Raw genomic sequence first — 22,622 nt, forward strand, 5'->3', positions numbered from 1 at the left:
CACTCACTGGCCTTCATGGATGTGACACACTTTGGTTATGATTTAGTATGAAAATGAATGACTACTTCATGAAACAGGCATAAAATGAAATGCAAGCTATTTTAAAGTTCAGGACATTGGAATCCTAATTCTCCAAGCAGGAACCTGCCAGTTTACTCTGGAAATAATTCCTTTGGCCAAACGCATCTGAACTGCAGAAATATTACTTACCAGTTTTTAATTTCATTCTAATTAGTATATTCAAGAGCTAATGGTTATCAGGAGTATATGAAAATTCAAGAAAATCATTTCACAATTATGTATTTTCTATCCATTACAACATTCATAACACCCTGAAATTAAAGATTTTTGAAGTCATAAATTTATGAACATATAAAAAACATATGTTGATTCCACATAAGGATATATTAAAACATTAATAAAATTTCCCTGGAGTTTATAGTACCATAATTTATTATATTCACTTGATGATATATTGATTCAAATACTAGTGTCATAAAGACTGAGAAGTATGTGTTTTGAAGCATAAAAATATATTAATTTTGAAAATAGTAGTTAACTTAAACCCGTGTATCCTATGGTTGGCACTTAACTAGAATATCAGGTTACAAATTTCTGCAAGAGAAAGAAACATTCAGGCTGTTTTTGCAGCACAAAAGAACTGAGTATTTAAAGTAATCGAATTCAGAAATAACTTTATCCACAGAGAAATAAATGAGTAAAATAGATACATTTTTCCCTTTCCTTAAATAATGAATTTAAAGGAGCACAATGATAAAAAAAAAAAGAAGGCACTGAAATGCTTTCTAAAGCTTTGGGATAGCTTTTAGTTTGGTTTTATATGTAATCACCTCCATATTCCTCTTCCAAGAAAAACTGACCACAAGCATTCAATATTTATGAAGACTTAATAATTCTCTAAGGCTGTTCAAGGATAAGGAGATTTGATCAGCTTTCCAAGGGAAGTAGATTTCCTTCTTAAAAATCTCAGAGTACTTCTAAAAATGACAGTGAAAGTTCTTAACATGGAAGTGTGTCAGGAACGATCAAGGTTTGTGGCTGCCTAAACGGTAGGGAGCAGGAATGAATGAATTATTAAACAATCTACTACCCTTCTTTAGAATTAATCTAACTTCATTTTTATGCAAAAAATGATGTTACTATCCCTATTTCTTAGACATGAAACAAGTGGCTGTGCCCCATGCCAGGAACCAAGCTGGGAAAGGACAGGCACTGCCACACGCTGATCTCACTGCAAACACCTCAGAACGTATCATTCGCTCACTTAATACAGGGTGTTTCCTACTCTCAGATATTTGTTCAAATTTAGATGAGGTCAGGGAGCTAGAAAATTTGGAGATCCTCCAGCCTAAAAGCAAATTTTGGAATATAGGCTAAGATTTGTGCATAAGTAGACTAAAGAAAACTATGTAAGTCCTAAGAAATGAAAAAAATTAAGCAGGTACTAGTTCAGAAACAGGAACAGTAACTGAGTAAACAGCACCATATTGTACATAACCTTCTGCAGCTTGAGTTTTTTTCTTTATCTGAACACTGTTTCTGAGAATATCCATGTAGATCGATGTCACTCTAATTTATTCGTGTTTATAGATCTGTAGTAATCCTATTTGTAAATGTACCACAATTTATTTCTCAATTATTTTTACTCTTCTTTGGTCAATTTTCCCAAATGCTGATAACAATCTAGGTTGGTTCCAAATTTTAAAACCATACCCACAGTTCTGCAATAAGCAATCTTATAATGTCACTTCTGGCACATTTGCACACATTTCTCTGGAATATATACCTGAGTGGGGTTGTTCTATTGTGGGAATTTGTAGTGTCACTGTTCCTAAACATTGGCAAATTGTTCTCTAAAGTGGACTTACTGATTATCACCCTCACTACTAGGGCAGGAAAGTTCTCAGTTTTACATCTATGTCAATATTTGGCATTTTTAAACTTTAAAATTTTTTTCCAGTCTCACGTCATATTCTTTGCATTTTTTATTAGTAAAGCTAGTATTTTCACTTGTTTCTGACTATGCAGGCTTCTCGGCTGTGAATTTCCTGTTCATACTCTTTGCTCATTTTTCTACTAGATTCTTTTTCCTCTTACTTTATTGGTATTTGGGAGTTATTTAAATATTTCAAATACTACTCTTTTATTGGTTATATTCATTGTCAAGATTTTCTGCCACTCTATGGCATGTCTTTTCTTTAGGTTTATAGCATATTTTTATTATACCAAAGTATCTCTTTATTATACTTAAATTTATCAATATTTTCCTTTGTAACTTATACTCTTTGTATTTCAGTTAAAAATATTTTACTATCTAGAAATCATAAAGATATTCTCCTACACATTTTTTAAATGTTTCCAGACTTTGCTATTATTATTATTAACTATAATCACCATGCTGTACGATAGATTTTGATCTTAGTCCTCTTACCTAACTGAAATTTTGTATCCTTTGACCAACATCTTCCCAAACCCCGCTTCCCAATTGCCTTAACCCTTGGTAATTACCTTTCTACTCTCTTCTATGAGATCAATTTTTTTAGCTTCCACATATGAGTGAGATCATGTGGTATTTGTCTTTCTGTGCCTGGCTCATTTCACTTAACATAATGTGTCCTGCATTCATCCATGTTGCCACAAATGACAAGATTTCCTCCTTTTTATGACTGAATAATATTCCATTGCGTATATAGACCACATTTTCTTTCTTCATTCATCTGTCCATAGACACTCAGACTGATTACAAATCTTGGCTATTGTGAATAGTGTTGTCATAAACATGAGAGTGCAGATGTCTCCGGAACATGTTGATTTCATTTACTCTGGATGTATATACTCAGCAGTGGGGTTGCAGGATCATATGGCAGTTCTATTTTTAACATTTTTAGGAACCTCCATACTGTTTTCCACAACGGCTGTACTAATTTATGTTCCCACCAACAGCATGCAAGTTCTCTACATCCTCACCAACACTTGTTGTCTTTTGTCTTTTTGATAATACTCATTTTAACTGGAGTGAGGTGATGCCTCATTGTGGCTTTAATTTTCATTTCCCTGATGATTAGTGATGTTGAGCATTTTTTCAGATACCTGTTGGCCATTCGTATGTCTTTTTTGGAGAAATGTCGATTCAGGTCTTTTGCTCATTTTTTCAGTTGGGTTATTTGTTTTCTTGCTATTGAGTTATTTGAGTTCCTTATATATTTTGGATATTAATCCCTGATTTTAGATGCATAGTTGGCAAATATTTTCTCCCATTCTTTAGCTTGTCTCTTCACTCTGTTGATTGCTTCCTTTCTCGTATGGAGCATTTTAGTTTTATGCAATCCCATTTGTCCATTTTTTTTCTATGCTTTGGGGTTTATATTAAAAAAATCATTTCCCAGAACAATGTCATCGAGCTTTTCCCCTATGCTGTCTTCTGGCTATTTCACAGTTTGGGGTCTTACATTTAAGTCTTTAATTCATTTTGAGTTAATTTTTATATATGGTTATTAGAGAAGGGTCTAATTTCATCTTCTGCATGTGGATATCCAGTTTGCCCAACACCATTTATTGAAGAGAATGTCTTTTCCCCCTATGTTTTTCGTGCTTTTGTCCAAAATCAGTTGGCTGTAAATGTGTAGACTTATTTCTTGGTTCTCTATTCTGATCCACTGGTCTATGTGTCTCTTTTTATGCTGGTACCATCGTGCTTTAGTTACTATAGCTTTGAAGTATATTTTGAAGTCAAGTAGTATGATGCCTCCAGCTTTGTTCTTTTGTATCAAGACTGCTTTGGCTATCTGGAGGTCTTTTATGATTCCATATGAATTGACTATAGTCAAGTTAGGGATTCATTATTTCATTTTTTCTATTTATTTATGGAATAAAGTTTATTTAATTTACACTATACATCAGTAATAATGTTCATAAAGACAGGAAAGACACCATCTATGCCATCTAAAATTTTGTCTCATTTGTGGGAACAGAAAAATAAAAGAACACAATGAAATAAACACTCTGACAAAGGTATTCACAAGATCCTACGGAAACACAGGAGAGTTGCACCTACTCTAGTGAAGGGTAAGAACTGTCAAGGAATGTTTAAAGGGAGAAATGGGGATTCAAAGGAGTTTTCACAGTCAACCATGTGTCAATCAGAAAAAGGAGAAATGGATGCTTGAGGCAGAAAGAAGAACATTGACAAAAGATGCAAGGCAATAGTGAATACACATGTACTTATGTATTCCTTCAATAAACATTACTCGGGACCCAATCACATGTTAGATACTATGTTAGGTCTTGGAATGATGAAGTCATTGTCCCTTCTCTAAAAAGAGTCTCATTTTGCCAACAATTATAGTATTATAATAGATGCAAGGAAGCACAAAAGAGGAATATTAAAATTAGATGAAGGAGTCAAGATAGGCTTTCTAAAGGAGCATGATCTTGAAGGATAAGTAAGAATTAGTGAGACATCACACTAAAAAAGACAAAAAGGTGTACAGGATAAGATGTAGATGATTAAGACAGTAGATGCACAAAAGGAGCAGGTTTCGAGTGAAGAAAAGAATGTAAAGTAACAAACAATGCCATAGCAGCATTTTAAAACTTCACTGGAAGTCAACAGATTAGGAAAAAAAATTCAAGTGACAGGGAGCTCGAATATCACTCCCAAATACACAGAAAAAAAAAAAAAACAAGAATGAAAGTAATTGAACAGAACATGATAAAAGTGGAAAGCACACAGAAATAACTGGTGTTCATGAAGGAGAGGCTAGAACAAATGGGCAAGAACCAAGAGTGAATGATACAATAGAAGAAAAATTTTCCTACCATAAAGAAGGATCTATATTTGTCCAACAAAATTGGCCACTATGTGCCAGGGGAAAATAAGTAAAATCAGATAAATAGCTAGATACAGCCTTGTAAAACTCCTGAACTTGAGGGGAAGAAAGAGTCCTATGGGCAGCCTGGTTATCTACAAAACAGGTTATCTTCAAAAGAACAAAAATCAAGCTGGCCTAAGAGGTCTACAAGCAATACTGTATACCAAATATTATGGAAAAGGAACTCCTGAGTCTTAAAAGGGAAAGGCTGTGTCTCAGGAATTTTATACCCAAATAAACCATTCACCGTTTATGTGTGAAGGCAAGAGAAAGACATTTTCACATATATAGGAACACATAAAGTATAAGACCCACAATTTTTCCTGAAATTAAAAAGGTTATAAAGCCTTGCTGCTTAAAGTGTAGTCCATAGACAGGCAGCACTGACATCACCTGGGAATCTCTTAGAAATGAAAGTGCATGGGCCTCACTCCAGATCTACTGAATCAATGTTTATATTTTAACAAGATCCCTGGGTGATTCATATGCACATTAAAATTCCAGAAGCACAGCTCAAAATATATTCCTGCCAACAAAGTTATGATTCAACATTAAGAACTAAAAAGACTAACAATGAACATTGAAATAATATATATACACACACAGTTAAGTTTCAACAATGGTTTGAAATATGACTGTGAAAGAAAAGATATGAAGGAAAACAACTTTGCCAATAAACTAAAGATAAAATTCAAAATTCTAATAGCAAACCCAAAAAGTACGAATAAAAACGGAAAGCATAAAAAAATTCGTCATCTTACCTAGGGAGAAATCAAAAGAAACTATTATCAGCAGTGATAGTTATAAAATAAGTATTAAAATATGGTTTTCAAATGAAAACTTAATCATCAGTAAAATAAAAACAGGACATATGTATAATTTCCCAATTACCAGAGGTAAAATTTCAGAGAAAAACATCGAGGCAAAGAGAAAAGGAAAGATTTCAAATAGAGATTACAACCTGAGCACATGTATTGAACTCCCCCCTTACAAATTCCCAGTGAAATGACTAACAGCATATATTAATAAGTGAATAACTGTATCATACCTGGAAATTCACAGAACCTGTACACAAGCTGGAAACTTCAAGTAATTTTTGCTATACACAGGGTAAGCAAGACTGAATGAAAGGAGAGTGTGCAAATACACTATTCACTGTGCATAAGGAGAAGTCTGCCTTTCATGTAAGTGGAAGAGCTCCACAGGCGAATCCACCAATTCCCACTAAATTAGAGTGACAGACAATGTAGCCCATTCCTGCTAATCAATGGCATGGAGATGGCTAGTATAAAACAAAACTGTAAAAACAAATAAGGTGCCAATGAATGGGAATCCCTGTGAAATACTCAGGGCCTACATGGGATGGAGTGTTCTGGAGGGGTTAAGTAAAATATAGGCACTGAAGAGACTATCTTCAAATAACGAAAGCCATAAAGATCATAAAAATAAATTCATTGGCCCAAAGATAATGTTCCTTCCCACAAATGCCTTCAACCATGGCTTCCTATTCACTCTCCACAATGACATAAATCTGCAATGGATCTAAAGCAGTGATTCTTACCTAGATACAAGAAGGGTATTTTTCTTATGAAGAGCCAGAATTGAATTAACAAAGGAATTGATCAAATTCTGACTCTAATCCAGATCGCTTTGAACCTGGGGACACACACGAGACACACACACACACACACGTACACATGTGTGTGTGCATATCCATATACACATATATATCTATAAATATACACAGATATTTTTCAACACATTATCTGCCATGAGGGTTGTATTTAGCTAACCCTAGTTTTCACCCTGGGGCTGCATGAAGCATATATAAAAATCTTACTTGTTGATGTTCTTATTGTTACAATTAATATTGACAACAAAATTCTAAATATGTGGATTAAATGAACAGAAGTCAATAAATTTCATTTTTCCATTTATGTTTACCTTTAAATTACACTTGAAGATTTTATTCTATTTTCATAATAAAATTGTGGCCCCAAGGAAAAGTTTCTGGCTTTTTTTGTGTATGTGGCAGTCAATGTGTTAAATTTGCTTTTGTGTTAAATTTGCTTTTTAAGTTCTTAAATGGGAGCTTAGAACACTGAATTTTTTCAACCAATTATTTCCTAATTTGTGCATTCAGGGCCATAAACTTTCCTATAAGAATGGAATCCTCCAAGTTTTAATATATTCTATTTTTATGATCTCTCTTTAGTTCTGATAATACTTATTTCCTTAAATTCTACTTTGTCTGACATTAGTACAGCTACAGGTACCAATTTTCTTTCAATTTGTGTTTATGTTATAGTTTCTTTCCAGCTTTTATTTTCCATCTTTTGGTATCCTTATATTTAAGATTTGACCCCAGTAAACAGCGTATAATTTTTGTTTTACAGTTTAATAATCTTTGTCTTTTAACTGGAGCACTTGGCCCATTTATATTTAATGTAAACACTGATATATTTAGGGGTTCAAATCTACCATCTTACCATTATTTGTTTATTATTTGTTACATTTGCTCTATGTTCCTTTTTTTCTGCTTTCTTGAGCACTTTTGAATCCATCAAGTAGTTTAGCATTATTTTATTTACCCTCATGATAGCTGACTGGCTATACATATACTCAACGTATGTCAGTTCCAAGTATGCTTTTTTAAAAATTTTATTAGTGTTTTATATTTAAAAGTCTTCAAATTCTTTACCCTGACCTCCAAATCTGTCTTCTTCTTCAACACTGGCCCATTCTGCTGTCTCTCTCTCTCTCATCTGAATATTCTCTAGGCATAAAAGCCTCTTTTCATTTCCTGCCCCAGGACTTTCACATACACTGCTCCCACTATCTGAATTCTTTTCACCCCGTAACTCTCCCCTTCACCTAATTGATTTCTCTCAGCAGTAAGGTCTCAGTGTAAACATGCCCCAAGCAAAGAGGGCTTCCTAACCATATTATCCATCTCTTTGACATATTTTTTAACTATATATAATTTGATTACTTACTTGTTCATTGTTTGTCCCCCTGGACTGTAGGAATCATGCAGGCAGGATCTGTGTTAGTTTAGTTTGCTGGTGTTAAATTCCTTACCCACATCAAGGGTATGAAAAGGGTCTGGAGCCAGAGACTTACAGGAAGGACAGCTGAAGATTTCATCAGAAAGCTGTGCTATGAGCCCACCTCTCACTCTGCCCCACCAAGGAGAAGGGACCAGGGTTTCAATCTGATAACCCCAAATCAGGAGGAAGAAATTTCAGGGATATGACTTGAGCAGTTCAATGTGTGTCACCCGCAGTTGGCTGGTGTCTAATTTACACCTGCCCAAGAGACCAGTTGGCAGCCCATGTAAGCGGAGCAGGTCTTGCTGCACTGAACTATGAGAGTTTGTTTAGCAAAGTTTACGTGAATGTTTCCTGTAAACCAGGTGTGGACACGTACAAGAGAAAGACTGCATAGGGTGTCTTAGGAACTCACCAGGACAGCCAGTGAGGGTGAGTACACTTAAATAGAGAGAAGTTGGGGGTGTGCCTAGCTGTCCAGAGCTGAGAAAAGAGTAGTATTACCAAGACAAAGCATTTTGAATAGCACATATCAAGCAAACTGAAGGCAAGAGATCCCAAGAGATTTGAGAGGGCAAGGGCAGTTTCTCAGAAAATCCATCAAAGTGCTCTGAACCGCCAGCTTTGAACAGCTGTCAAATCAAGAGCACCAAACAAAAACTCGCAGCAGTAAAGTCAAGTAAGAACTCTCTTGCCTCTCTGTCCTCTCCTTTGCCCAAATCTCCCTTTCTGATCAGGAGTGGCAAAGACAGCAGCTGAGCAACTGCCCTTCCTACCCGCAGCCTTTTCAACAGCAGCAGAGCCAGCCAGGAAAGAGAGGACACAAACTTAACCCACTCTGAGATAGAGCACTCGGTAAAATGATGTTTCAAGTACAACCAAAGTAATTTTAAAAATTAATGAAATCATAAATAAATATGTGAACATTTTGGTTGTATGACAATAGGATGAAACTGGTCATTCATGGCCCTTAATATGTTCCTCTAAACTCTTTTTAACAAACATACTATTAAAAAACAAACACACATGCAAATAAACTCCTCTCTTTTCTCACTCTAATTAAAAATTGAAATTTATTCATTAATTGAAAATTATTCAGACTCCTCAGACTGGAAGGTTATTTCTCAGACTTTGGAAGTATGAAAGTCCCACTTTCTCCACTCCAGTTTCTGGGATGGGGACCTTTCCCTCTAGTGACTGAGGAGCAGTGAGGAAGAACTTACCCTTTACGCAAAAAGCAGCCCCTCCCCTCCTCTTGCCCACAGGGCTGTGGCCCTCCTATTGCAGGCCCCAGCAGGATAAATATATCCCAATACATATGATACCCCCGTCATTCCGCTGTACAGCGTGACACACTTACAGTAGCAGGGCCTTTATCTCCCCACCAAGGTGAAGACATGGGGAAGCAGGCATACCACTCTGTCTTTGCAGTTCTACGCAGCTTTCAGGTTCAATGCTCTGAGTCAGAACTCACCCTCAGTACTGTTACTACAGTACACCCAGAGGCCTTCCCCTGCCCTCCTGCAATGGACCAATGAGTCTTCCTCCTCAAAGGCCACGTGTCAACCTCTCACCTGCCCTGCTCTGCACTGTCTGAAGGGAACTGAGACACTATTGAATATATCATAAAACAGTGACCTCAGTGAAATCCAAACTGGAGCCAAAGTATGCTCTCCCTGCACTTCTGCTATGTGCCTTGAGGCTAATCAACAAGTCAATTTACTCTTCCACCCAACAACATCCCAAATCTGAAGGTGGCTGCCATGATCCTGGAGTCCTCTTTTGTCTAACTGAAGAGCTGCTGTAAAATTCTTGACTGGGATTTAAATGGCCCCATGAAGAATTACCATAAATTGTCTCAAAAGCAATGATAAATGCAGCCCTATTACAAACTTTTAGATTTTTAAAAATGAGCTGATTTTACATTTTAGCAAATGGTATTTAATACAAATGTACCTAAGAGGTAGAAACAGAACTTGCATTACCATCTTAATCGATGCATTGCTCAGAGCAAGTGAACGAGAAATTAATTAAATTGCAGTAACCCAAGGGCAGAACCCAGAAGAGCTGATCTCTTGCCCCAAGTCTTGACACATTCCAGTCAGTGATTTAACGTGTCAGATTTCCTTTCCTCAAAGCCCCAAGTGTCTGCTGCCCCTGGGTCCTGTGAGCATCTCTATGGCCACACCCATGCAAAGGGGACCATTACTATTTAAACACAGTAACTTAAGGCTGACTAATATTGAGACAAAACAAATGTTACACCACCATCATAGTATGTTCCAAAGCCAAGCCGAGTTATCTCCCCTGTCCACCCACCCAGAGGCACTGACACATCCCACACGGAGGAGCATGTGAGCCACCACTGACCTCCCGGTCAGGCATCTCCGCAGAGAGTACGACGCGCCTCCCCCGCAGGTCCGGGAGCAGTCACTCCAGTCGCCCCACGCATCCCAGTTGCCATCTTTTTCTTCTTCTGAATGAGTATTTCTTGAGGTCTAGATGTGAAAAAATGCAATAAATTGTAGACAAAAGTGGTAGAAATATCCCAAAGCTTCCCCAGTTATTCTAGAGTCATCTTCTAAGCTCTTCACACAGACCAAAGTTGCCTTAAAAGGCTTTGCTTTGAAACGGCTGCATTAGAAAAAGCACATGAGACAGGTTTATATGGAAACTAGTTGGCACGTGCACATTCCATCTTAAGGAGGTTTTTTCCAGATAGGTTCTAAGCTCAGTTTTATATCTGAAATTTTATCATTACTAAATTTAAATAAAGTGTCTAAATAATCTATTATTATTACTATCATTATTATTATTAGTCTGTTTCCTAACCTACAAAGCAGAGTCCCAGCTTGAGCCTAAGGAGTGCTCACCGCTGAAATTCTGACTGGCCTGTCTGTCAGGCAGGGTAGGGCTGACTCCTAAGAAACCTTCTTGCAGGAGGAGTTGTAGGACCTCTTGGGAGAGGCTCTGTTCCAATAAAATAAAGTTAGATGGACAAGCTTGGCCAAGTTACAAAGCTTACAGGGTCCAAAAAATAGGTCATTTATGAGTACAGTGTGGTTTAATTTGTCTCCGGGGCTTGCTATCATTGACTTAAATCAGGACACTCTAGAGGAGAGGCGGAATTACAAGTAGAAAGTACACAGATGGATGTGGATGTAGGTGTGAAAGGAAATGAAGCTTATTACTAAATATGGTTACAAAATGTTAATGAGGGGCCTGAGGAGCCTTGAATAAATGGAAAAACCACCCTAGCCCTGAACTGGTAGACTCAATACTGTAAAATGCTAATTCTCTCCAAACTTATCTATAAATTTACAGCAACTCCAATAAAAATCTCCAAAGGGAAATTTTTCGGAGCATAACAAATGATTCCAAAATTCATCTATTGGGATAAATGTCTGTAAGAGTCAAGAAAAAAGAACAGTAAAAGAAGATAGAATTAACACATGATCTAGCAATCCCACTTCTGGGTATTTACCCAACAGAACTGAAATCAGGATCTCAAAGATATTTGCACACTCGTGTTCACTGCAGCACTGTTCACAATGGCCAAGCGCGGGAAACGACCCCAGTGTCCATCAACAGACAAACGGATAAAAACATGTGGTATGTACAGACAATGAAATACTATGGAGCCACAAAAAAGAAAGGAAGCCTGTCACATGCTACAATGCGGATGAAACTTTAGGAAATCATGCTGCATGAAGCAGGCCAGTCACAAAAGCACAGATGTGACTGTCATGATTCCACTCACGCGAGGTATCTGACATGGTCCAACTCACTGAAGCAAAAGGCAGAGCGGTGGCTGCCAGGCACTAGGGGAGGGGAAACGGGAAGTGCAGTGGGTACACAGTGTTAGCCGTGCAAATGAAAAAGTTCTAGAGATCTACTGTGCCACATTACTTTGTGCTCATGTTATACTTAACAATACTGTACTGTATATTTCAAAATTTGTTGAGAGGGTAGATCTCATATTATGTGGGGGTTTTTAAAACCACAATTAAAAAAAACTATGTAAGTAAAAGGAGAGAAGACTTGTCTCAATTAAAAAAGCAGAGAACTGGCATAGCCATAAGCAATAACATCAATTAAATTTCAAAAAAGAGTCCAGAAACAGACCCAAATATAAGGACATAACATAGGACCACAGACCAATGTGGCAAAATTTTTTTTAAATCATAGATAACTTCTTTATAAAATATACCAAAGTGAATTTGATGTATTAGAAGCTTATATTAAAAATACTGAAACCATAAAATAGTACAGAAATTATAGATTAATAGTTATACAGAGTTGCTTTAGGAAAAACTGTCCTAGATACATCAACAAAGGTAGAAACCATAAAGGAAAAGACTGATAGGCTTAATTACATTAAAATAAAAACACATACAGCATTTTATATTTCTTCATCTACAGGTAAACATATAGGCACACGAAAATAATTGTAAAAGTACAAGTATTTGGGCTGGAAAGAAACACACCAAATTGCTTCTAAGAATGGAGGATGTTGTTGGGTAGAGACACAAAAGAGAACATCACCTGAATGTTTTATTTCCCTCTACACTCCTCCCCCATAAAAGGTCTGACGTAAATATGATAAATTGTTAAATGTCACTTTTATTACTATCTGAACTTTCCTGGATTTTAAAATTTCTTTTAAGAAATATATTTTGGGGTAAAAGGCAATAATTAGATAACAATAGAAGCCTATATTATTTTTAACTCAGGTAAACTACGTGCATGCACAGAGAGAGAAGTGAGAGGTTAATTCAAATGTTACAGTGGTTACCTCTAAGTGAGAGGGATTTGGGTGATTTTAACGTCTTTTATTTTTGTTTTTGTTACTCTGCATTTTGTAGAGAGTCTTTTCTTAATAAAACACATCATACCTTAATTGAAAACAAGCACGCAAACAAACAAAAACCACATCCTCTTGGCATTCAGAAAAGTCCAAGTCAGACTGAATTTAATAGCTGGAGAACAGCAAAGTTTATGAAAGAAACCGTGACACACTAATAAACTACAGCATGAGACTGAACTAGATATTGCACAGGTTTCCTTAAGCCCTTAGGCAAGTTACCTCATCCAACCAAAAAAAAAAAAATTAAATTAAAAGAGGGATCTGTGGAATGGACCTTCAAAAGTGAAATGAAGAAATAATGACTGGAAGCAAAGAGGAGGTTTTCCAATAATTTTCACTCAGGTCCCACTGGTCAGTGGGTTTATGGCTTCTTGCCAAGCTACCTATTTATAGCACAGTAAACAGTCCTGCTAGAGGCAATATTTCAGTAACAGTCAAATGAAAGGAAAGGGTACATATCTGGCGACTGATCAAATCTGTCATCGGGAACAGGGGCTAATTAAACCCATACTATTTACTGTTCTAATTAGACCACTGTTTGGTTCAATTTTCTACACTAAATGTCACCAAACATAACTGTGTCCTGTCTATAACATAATATAAAATATAAGGTTTTATTTCATAAAAAAATACAATAAGCAGTTTAATACACTCACCTGGAATTTTAGGTTGGGTAAGTCCAAATCATTTAGGTAAACGTTTAAAATATACACAGCTGAAATTGATTTTTCATTTTGTCATTTGATATACTGATAGGTTGAATGTGAAAAGTTGAAAAAATCATCATATATATTTTAAAATGAAAGTTGAGAGTTTTTGCAATACTGTTTTAATTTGTTTTTATTCCCACTATCCCATCTGTTCGGTTTATAGTTAGAATCAGGTTTCTTTCCATAACTTCTCCACCTTTACTTACCAAAAAAAAAAAAATCTTGATTCTAAAATAACTAAAATAGGCATGTTATAAAGGCAAGCATTTGGTTTCTATGATCGGATTGGTAAGATATATTTCCCCTAAGAAAACAGAGAAAATGGCACCTCAGAGGGGTCCTCTCTTTCCCCACCAATGCCCTTAAAAAATAGGGGTCCTCAAGTTTTTCTCCCCTCCCTGGCTGGCAAGATGGTTGGATTTTGCTCTGAAATGCCAGAGCTGCTTCCTACCAGCCAGCCCTCTGCCTCTTTCACATATTACTCTTCCTCCAAGGAGTAGCAGTAATATCCCAGATTTGTACCCTTCTCCTCCCTTGCCTTTGATCCTAGAAGCATGATGACAACACAATCATTCAGAAGCAATCATTCAGAAACAACTGAAGTGGAGTGAAGCACCCACCTCCTGGGTCACTTCTGAGAATACATGTTCTTCCTTCTGGTGAAACAGAACCTGCCTCCCGAAACGTCCTTTCCTCCAGAGCATGAGAGTTCTCCTGCAGAAGAGCCCTTCTCAAGCTTTCTCAAGGCCTCAAAGATCCGGCTGATTCCCTGGTAACTTCTCTTCTCCGAGCTCTTTCATGACTGTGTTCTCTCTCTGCACACATCTACGTTTGCACATTTTTAATCTTAAAACGTAGTGGACAGAATACAAAACTGAATCTAAAAAGAATATAGACCATACATTGCCCTGTGATCTAGGTTTCTTTTGATGATACCCAAGTTTCCTTCTTTCCTCCTTCCTTCCCTCCTTCCTTCTTCCCTTTCTTTTCCAGGCACACCATTTGTTGGAACTTGCTATGGAGTCAGTATCACATACTGGTTAAAAGCTGTTTGACTCTGAGTAAGTGTCTCAACCTTTCTAAAACTCATCTACAAAATGGAGATGATAATCTTTACCCAAATAGGATTTAAGTAAACTAACACATATAAAGTAAATCACACAGCATCTCAGCGAATGTGCTTAATGAATGTCTCGATAAGTGTAAGGGATTGTTGTTCTTCAAAATAACGTCTTTTTCAAAACAGCAGTGGTAGAGCCAGCTCTCTCCCATTTGTACCTATGCAAGACTTCACACTGATCACTACTGAATTTGCTCTTGTTGGCTCTGGCCCAGAATACTAGCCTGTTGAGATCTGTTTGAACCCTGATCCTGTCACCCCATCTCTGAGCCATTTTGCTCCACTTTGTAGCTTCTGTATCTTCACCCAAGTCACTGATAAATGTGTGGGACGTAGCTCCTAATCTTACAGAATTCCATGAATGCATATTTCTGCTTTTTTTAAAAATAGTAAGTCTACCACAATGCCCAGTAAGCAGCCAACTAATCAGATTTGGAATCTTGGATTATAGTTTAATGTTACAATAAAAATGAAATATCACCAATCACCATCATCAGATGTCAGGAGACAGGAAGGTTTGTGGGCAAGAAAGGAATCAGCCCTCGGGAACTGGATGGGGAAGGGTGGAGCCTGTCTTCCTGGGCTGGTGGTGGTGGTGAGCCTCCTGGGAGAAGAGGCATGTAGCAGCCCCCCTTGTGGCAGCCCCACCCCTGAAGTCTAGTCACAATATTGGCCCAATCTTTGGCCTGCTGGTGATGCAGAAAAAACAACTGCTATGCTTGTCAGTTGGGTACCACTCCGCCCGAATCCCCCTTTTCAAACCTCTCTTTAAGCTTCCTCAAGTAATTATGTAAATTCCATGTTATTATCACTTTATAAAGTATGTGGTTACCTGAATTCAACCTGAGTCTGATTCAACCAACATCATGTCATTCTGTGACCCTGCCTGGGGCCAGACTGAGGCAGAGCCAGGAGGAAGGAGACCTGGAGAACTTTGTCCCACATGTAGCAGCTACTGTTTATGTACAGAGTGAGTCCTGCCAGCCAGTACTTTTCCCACATTCTCTCCAACCTTCTCAGCAAGCTTTTGAAGTGGACGCTGCCACCCCATTTTACAGGGGAACAACTGTGGCTTTGAGAACCATGTGTGTTCAAGGCGTGGCAGAGCCCAGGCAGAACCCCTTTCTGTCCTACCCCAGACAAAGCCTGTGTTTTCCCCATGGGCATCCTTGTGCTTTCCCCACTGATGCTCCACTTCCCTTCAAGACCAGGAATGCAATCAAACATGGCAGCCGAGCTATCACCACTCACAGTTAGCATTTAGGATCTTGGATCAAGTACATCTGCTGCTGTGATCCGCTTGACCACAACATTCTTTCGATATCTCCACAAAGCTTTCACTTTTTTCCCCTCTATATTGCATGCAGAGCTACACTTTGTTTCTAAAAAGGATTTCATTTTCTCTAGGTTATTTCATGAGGAATACACATTCCTGACCAACATCCATAGACTCACATGCATTTGTTTATTTTCTTTTGCGAGCGTAGACCACATGCTTGCTAAGTTCAAGGCTCTTCACTAGGTGCCTTGGGAGGAAGAGCATGGATCTGGTCCTCAAGGAGCTCACGCATCAGTGAGCAGTGGGCCAGAGGGGCAGAGGTGACGCAATGACAGTCCTTGGCTGTCAAGAGCAACAGACACAAGGGACCCAGAGTGCGGAGACACTGAAATGGGGGCGATTTCTCCCTCCAGTCAGAGGACTGGGACACAGACTTTCCATGGAACACACCAATTCACTGGAACCCTGGGCAGGGCTCACGGGTCCTTATCAGCTTCTCTCACGTGATGGCCTACGTGCAAGCTCTTATTTTTCACTCATCTCTATTTTCTAACTGTGAAGGAATTACAAAGACGTTTTCATTTTCTTCTTACGCTCATCTATATTCTCTAATGTTACACAGTGAACATGCATAGTTTGTGCAATAAAACACCCAATAAAAGTCCCCCTCTTTTTTAAAAGGGAAAAGAAAAACACTAAAGGGAAAGCTATGAAAACATGTCCAAAGAAGCAATATGCACTTCATGTTGTTTGGTTAAAACGGCCAAGCTTAAAGATCTTTTAGGAAATCATATTTTCCTAAGTAAAGTTCTAGCTGGGGAATATTTTGGATGAAAAATTCCAAAAAAGATATTGTTTACTCATTATATAATGGGACTGGTAAAAGCCAAAAATATTGTAGGAGGAAGCGTGTTCAAAATCTCATAAAGACTCAAGCACTGCCTGCCGTTCTCGGATCCCCACACATAAATCAAATCATAAAATATTTTCCTGACAAGTTCTTAAGTCTGTGACTTATAATGAATAGCACAGTTCTACTAGTCTTGCTAAAATGTCAGTAATTAAACACAGATTTCACATATAAGGTCACTTATTGGAAATGCTATATTAACAGCTCCGTATTAAAAACAACCCAAAATAAAATGAGTCCCACTGGGATATCACTTCCCAGACATCAAATAAATGTTCACTCCAATGTTACCACAAAGGTTATTTAAGGAGATCTCAAATGACCCAGATTTAGTTAACAGTAAATACATTCTTTCAGGTTACTACTACCTTAAGGTCTTTAACAACAAAAATGTAAAAATATGAATTGGGTTAATGACATAAAAATGTCACTCAAGCTGTCCCACAGACTCAACAATTCAGCTCAACCAGGATATATAAATATCTATATATCTAAAGCTATATGCCAGGGACCATTGAGAAACGCTCCCACTCCTGTGTCTCACAATCTCACAAACCCCTTCACCGTCTATTCTACCCTCTACTGAAACAAGCAAACAAACAAAATATATATATATATATCTCCAAAACTCATTAACCTGACAGTCAATGACTTCTAGGATCTGGTGGACACTTTCCTAGCCAGTGTGTTCCTGATTATTTTACCACCTTTAATGCCTCAGAACACAGGTTCCACACCTCCAGGCCTTCCTGTCCTACCTCCTTCCCCAGCTCCATTTCTCACCCCGCACCCCATACACCAAGCACACCCCATTTCTCATTATTCCACAAACACAAACATGTTTTCCCAGTCCTGCCTGAGGGGCATTTCTAGAACATGCTATTTGTTAAGGTGTGGACAGAGTGCAGGGAAGCCAGGAGGGTTGGGTCAGCACCCGAGGGCTGGTCGCAGCCAGACTGTGAATCGGATGGTTCTCAAGATCTGCCTGGGCCCTGCATGCTGGATGGGGCAAGGGCAGGCCGAGGCTGTGAGCAAAGGGCTACCTGAGAGGAACTAAGGCCTTTGGTCGAGAATCACACCCCCATCTACCCACAGAGGGAGAGCTGGAGGAATGCACACACCTCTCTCCTCCCTCTCTCCAATTCCCTACAGTGCTCACCATTGGCTGAACCCAACCAGGGGCCAGAGGGCAAGGGAGACTACGGATGCTGTCACACAAGTCAGCGTCCAGTGGGTGCAGCACAGGGCAGGGAAGGGCGGAGACTGGACCTGGAGGGCAGACCGGAGCTTTCCAGCACTGTAATTTATTGACTCACTGGAATATTTTTAAGCAGAGGAGTGACTAGGGCAGATTGTATTTTGGAAAAATTGCTCTGGCAGGAGTGTGGGGAAGGACTGAGGGAGGAGAGCCTCACATCAGAGAGCACAACTGGAAGGCCACTGAAATAGTGAATGGGAGAGACAAGAGCCTGGACGAGATGCTACCAGAATCCAGAAGAGGAGGGCACAGATGCAAAGTTTGGAGGTGCTAGAATCAGTAGGACCTGGCAGCTGACCAGATGCAAGGAGGAAGGAGAGGCGAGGATGACTGCCAGCCTGTGCCAATCTCATTGGCTTCCCAACCCTACCCTTGAGGTGGGGCTCTCAGCACCCTTTGCACAGAATGAGAGCTGTGCCCTTGACAAAGGTGAAGACAAAGGGAGCAAACCGCTAGTCTCTGTGAGGAATCCGGCCTGCAGGTCGGATTTATTTACATATAATTGTATGTTTCACCAAACAAGCAAAAAAAGAAAAAAAAGAGAATTACTTGCTAAGATTTAAATATAAAAAGATTTCACATAAAAATCTAGATTTTTGACTTCTTAAGAAAATAAAAGAGGAAATAAGAACAGGATTCACATCACGGCATGGCAATAATGAAAACTAAGTATGGCCATCCAGTTTATAAGGGGCATGTGCCTTTCAGTTTGCACCATCCCCATCCAAGCCACTATGAGGATTCATAGTATTGGTCTCCTTTGTGGGCCAAACTGGGGGATTGCTGGTGATGAATCACTGTTAGTTTGAAAGTAAATCAATAGATATGTATATTTACAACTGATACCAGATTCTTCACAGCCTTGCTACAGAATGGCATTATTTTCCAGCAAGTAAGAAACACACAAGTAATACATCACTGAAAAATAAAACAAAACAGAGGGCACTTGGTTGTTGCCATGGTCTGAATATGTCCCTCAAAATTCATACGTTGAAAATTAATCCCCACTGTGACAGTATTAAGAGGTGTGGCTTTTAGGAGGTGATTAAGTCACGAGGGTGGAGCCCTCCTGGGTGGGATTAGTGCCCTTACAAAGGGTTTGAGAGAGCTGGTTCCCTCTCCTCTGCCCTTCCACCAGGTGAGGACACAGCATTCATCCCCTTGGGGGACACAGCAACGAGACACCATCTTAGCGGCGGAAAAAGCAGCCCTCCCCAGATGCAAAACCTGCCAGCACCTTGAACTTGGACTTCTCAGCCTCCAGACTGTGAGAAAACAAATTTCTCTCCTTTATGAATTACTCAATCTCAGGTTTTTGATATAGCAGCACAATGGATTAAGACAGTTGTCTTCACTGCACACTAAAAGCGACAGTGTATACACAGAAGCACAAGGTAAGAAGTCACTCTGTGATGCCCAGTGCCTGAACTCTCCTCCCTCTGTACTTATGGACTTTGGGGTATTTTGAACATAAGATATTCATGTATTTAGGAAGCTCAAAGAAAAATTCTCAGACTATAGACAAATCCTGTTCTGGAATATACTTACACTGGCACTAATACATGCACAGCACGGGTGGGTCCTGGGGGACCCCATGTCACGAGTCCCATGGGCCACCCCTCCAGTAACAACTCCCATACAAACCACTAACCACTAATGCATGAGAACATTAGGCTATTTTTCCTCATGAATGTAGTGCTCATAGCTACTAGAAAAGTAGATTGTTCTTTTCTTTTCTAAAAATCATAACAAGGTCCTCTCAGACTGAAGCAACAGATAAAACAAAAATGTCCAAATACGATGAGGGTTTTGTTTGGTTTTGACTTTATTAAAAACAAATTCTTAAACATAAAGATTCTTTACATGAAGAAAGACTTAATGGGATATTATCTGTGCTACCTGAGCAAGTCATCATGAAGCACGTTCAGAATGACATCAGGTACCACTGAAGAGAAATAGCTCTGTGCTGCCAAACGCAACAGTGGAATGAGAGTAATGGGAGGCTCAGGAACCAGCCATCCCACTGAGGACAACCGGAAAAGCAAATATATTCCCCAGGAATGAAAGTAAAGCAAAGACATTTTCAGACAAAAACAGAATGCATCAGCAGCAGACCGGTCTTCAAGGAAACACTAACAGGTGTCTTTAGGACTACAGGTGTGTGGAGGTGATGGAAGAAATGAAGGGAAGAACAAGAATGGTGGATAGGCGGGTGGATCTGGGTGCAGAGCCATGTGCAAAGCAGCAATGATAATGGTGTGTGGGGTTTCAGATGTTTACACGGAACTGAGAAACCTGACAACAATAGCAGGAGTCAGAGAGGGGCAAATGGTGTTAAAGTATCCTAAGACTTTTGTATCATCTATGAAGAAGATAAAAAAAATTAGACTTTGCTAATTCAAGGATACATGTTTTAAGCTCTAGAGTTACCACTAAAAGGACATAAAAGAATGTTTAACTTCCAAATTAACATATATGGGAAAAGATATAATAAGGAAACACATTCAATCAATCCAAAAGATGGCAAAAACGGAGAGAAAAAGGAACGTAGAACAGATGGGTAAGTTTTAAAAGCACAGAGTAAAATGAAAGATTTAAATGCAAATATATCAATTACATTAAACCCAAATAGAATACATGCACCAATTAAAAGACAGATTGTCAAGATGAGATTTAAAAATCTCACTATATTCTGTTTAAAGGAGACATTCCTTAACTATATTGACCAGAAAGGTTAAAAATAAAGGATTGAAAAAAATATATACCATAAGACTACTTACCAAAATAAATCTGGTTTAGTTATCCTAATTAGACAAAGTAGACTTTAAGACAAAGAGAGACACTATATAATGTTGGAAGTTTGATTTCACCAGGATGGAAGAGAAATTCTAGAAGTGCATGTACCTAACAACATAACCTTAAAATATATAAAGCAATAACTGACTGAACTGTAAGGAAAAATAGAAAAATCCACAATGATGGTGGGAGGTTTTAACACAACTCTCATTAATTTATCAAATAGGCAAAAAAAATTAATTAGTAATGGTACAGAGTATTGAAACAATTAAATTATAAATTGGAACTAATGTACCTGTAAAGAAAGCTACAGTTAACCACATCAGAATATACAGAAAAAAATTAGCCAGGTGTGGTGGTGCATGCCTGTAGTCCCAGCTACTCAGGAGGCTGAGGCAGGAGGATTGCTTGAGCCCAAGAGTTTGAGGTTGCTGTGAGCTAGGCTGATGCCATGGCACTCTAGCCCGGGCACAGAGTGAGACTCTGTCTCAAAAAAAAAAAAAAAGAATACATATTCTTTGGATTTATAAAATGTTTACAACAATTAAACATAATCTGGGCCATATAGAAAATCTCAAAAATTCAAAGGATTGAAAATCATGCAAGTATTTTCTCTACCTACAAAGCAAACAAGTTAAAAGAGAAAAGTAAGCTTAAAATTCCCAAACATTAGGAAACCAGGTGATATTCTTTTAAATAACCAATGCATTAAAAAAGAAATCATGATGAAAATTAGAAAATACTCTTACAGAATGAAAGTGAATATATTATATATTGAAACTTAGGTAAAGCAGCTAAAACTGTGCTTAGAAGGACCTATAGTTTTAAATGCACACATGTGAAAAGAAGAAAAGTTGGAAATATCAATGATCTCAAACTGTTCAAAGATGTTAGAAAAATGACAACAAATGAAACCCAAAGAAAGCAGACAAAAGAAAAGTAATAAAGATGAGAACAACAATTATGAAATAGAAAACAACAATATAATCAAAAGGATCAACAGATCAAACAAAATCAAAGAACATTACAAAGACTAATAAAATTGATACATTCCTTGGCAAGACTAAGGAAGAAAAAAAGGAGCATAAAGTCACTAAAAATGATTCAAAATTTTAAAAACAGGATTGTAGAAGTCATGTAAAAGGAATGATGGTGAGCATTTAATCCATTTAAATATTAAAATTAGAATAAACAACAGGAAAATCAGGGTTGTAGAACAGAACATGTACTATATTAAATTAGTATATATAATAATATAACTAATAAAATTGGGAGATGAGTGGATGAAAGTTGTAAAGAAGTCAAGTACTATTGACTAAAATTTAAACATAAAATTTTAAAACATAAGTCTAACCTCCTAATGTTTCATAATCTTTTGTCAAAGACTTAGAGACATCTTCGAGAAAATAATTATTTTGGTGTGATAGAACATTCATCTCAAGTTTAACAAATCCTTCAGCTTCACTTCATTTCCTTATTATCTGTTAGATGCACATAAAATTAAATACTTTTAATTTAAAATAGCATGCATGTTATAGCATTTTTATAGAATTATGTCTGTTTATTCCATCCAAAATGCTATTTGTGTATGTATGTGAAATGCTTAGAGTGCTATTTAACAAATATGAACACACTGGTTATTTCTAGAAAGTGAGATGTAGGGTTATTGCAGTTTTCGTTGTACTTTTTCCAAACTGCTGGATTTTTAAAATAACAAGCATAACATATTTAAAACATTAA

General features: G+C 37.9%; 1 protein-coding gene across 1 annotated transcript in view; it reads right to left on the reverse strand.

Moving 5' to 3' along the window:
- The window catches only part of ADAMTSL3 (ADAMTS like 3), a 276,104-nt gene that overhangs the window by 182,887 nt on the left and 70,595 nt on the right, over positions 1–22,622 (reverse strand). Inside the window, exon 4 of the mRNA XM_045561569.1 lies at positions 10,313–10,440. Coding sequence (XP_045417525.1) covers positions 10,313–10,440 — 128 coding nt within the window. The remainder of the gene's footprint in view (positions 1–10,312; positions 10,441–22,622) is intronic.

Source organism: Lemur catta, chromosome 9, assembly GCF_020740605.2.
Source record: "Lemur catta isolate mLemCat1 chromosome 9, mLemCat1.pri, whole genome shotgun sequence".
Classification (NCBI taxonomy): domain Eukaryota; kingdom Metazoa; phylum Chordata; class Mammalia; order Primates; family Lemuridae; genus Lemur; species Lemur catta.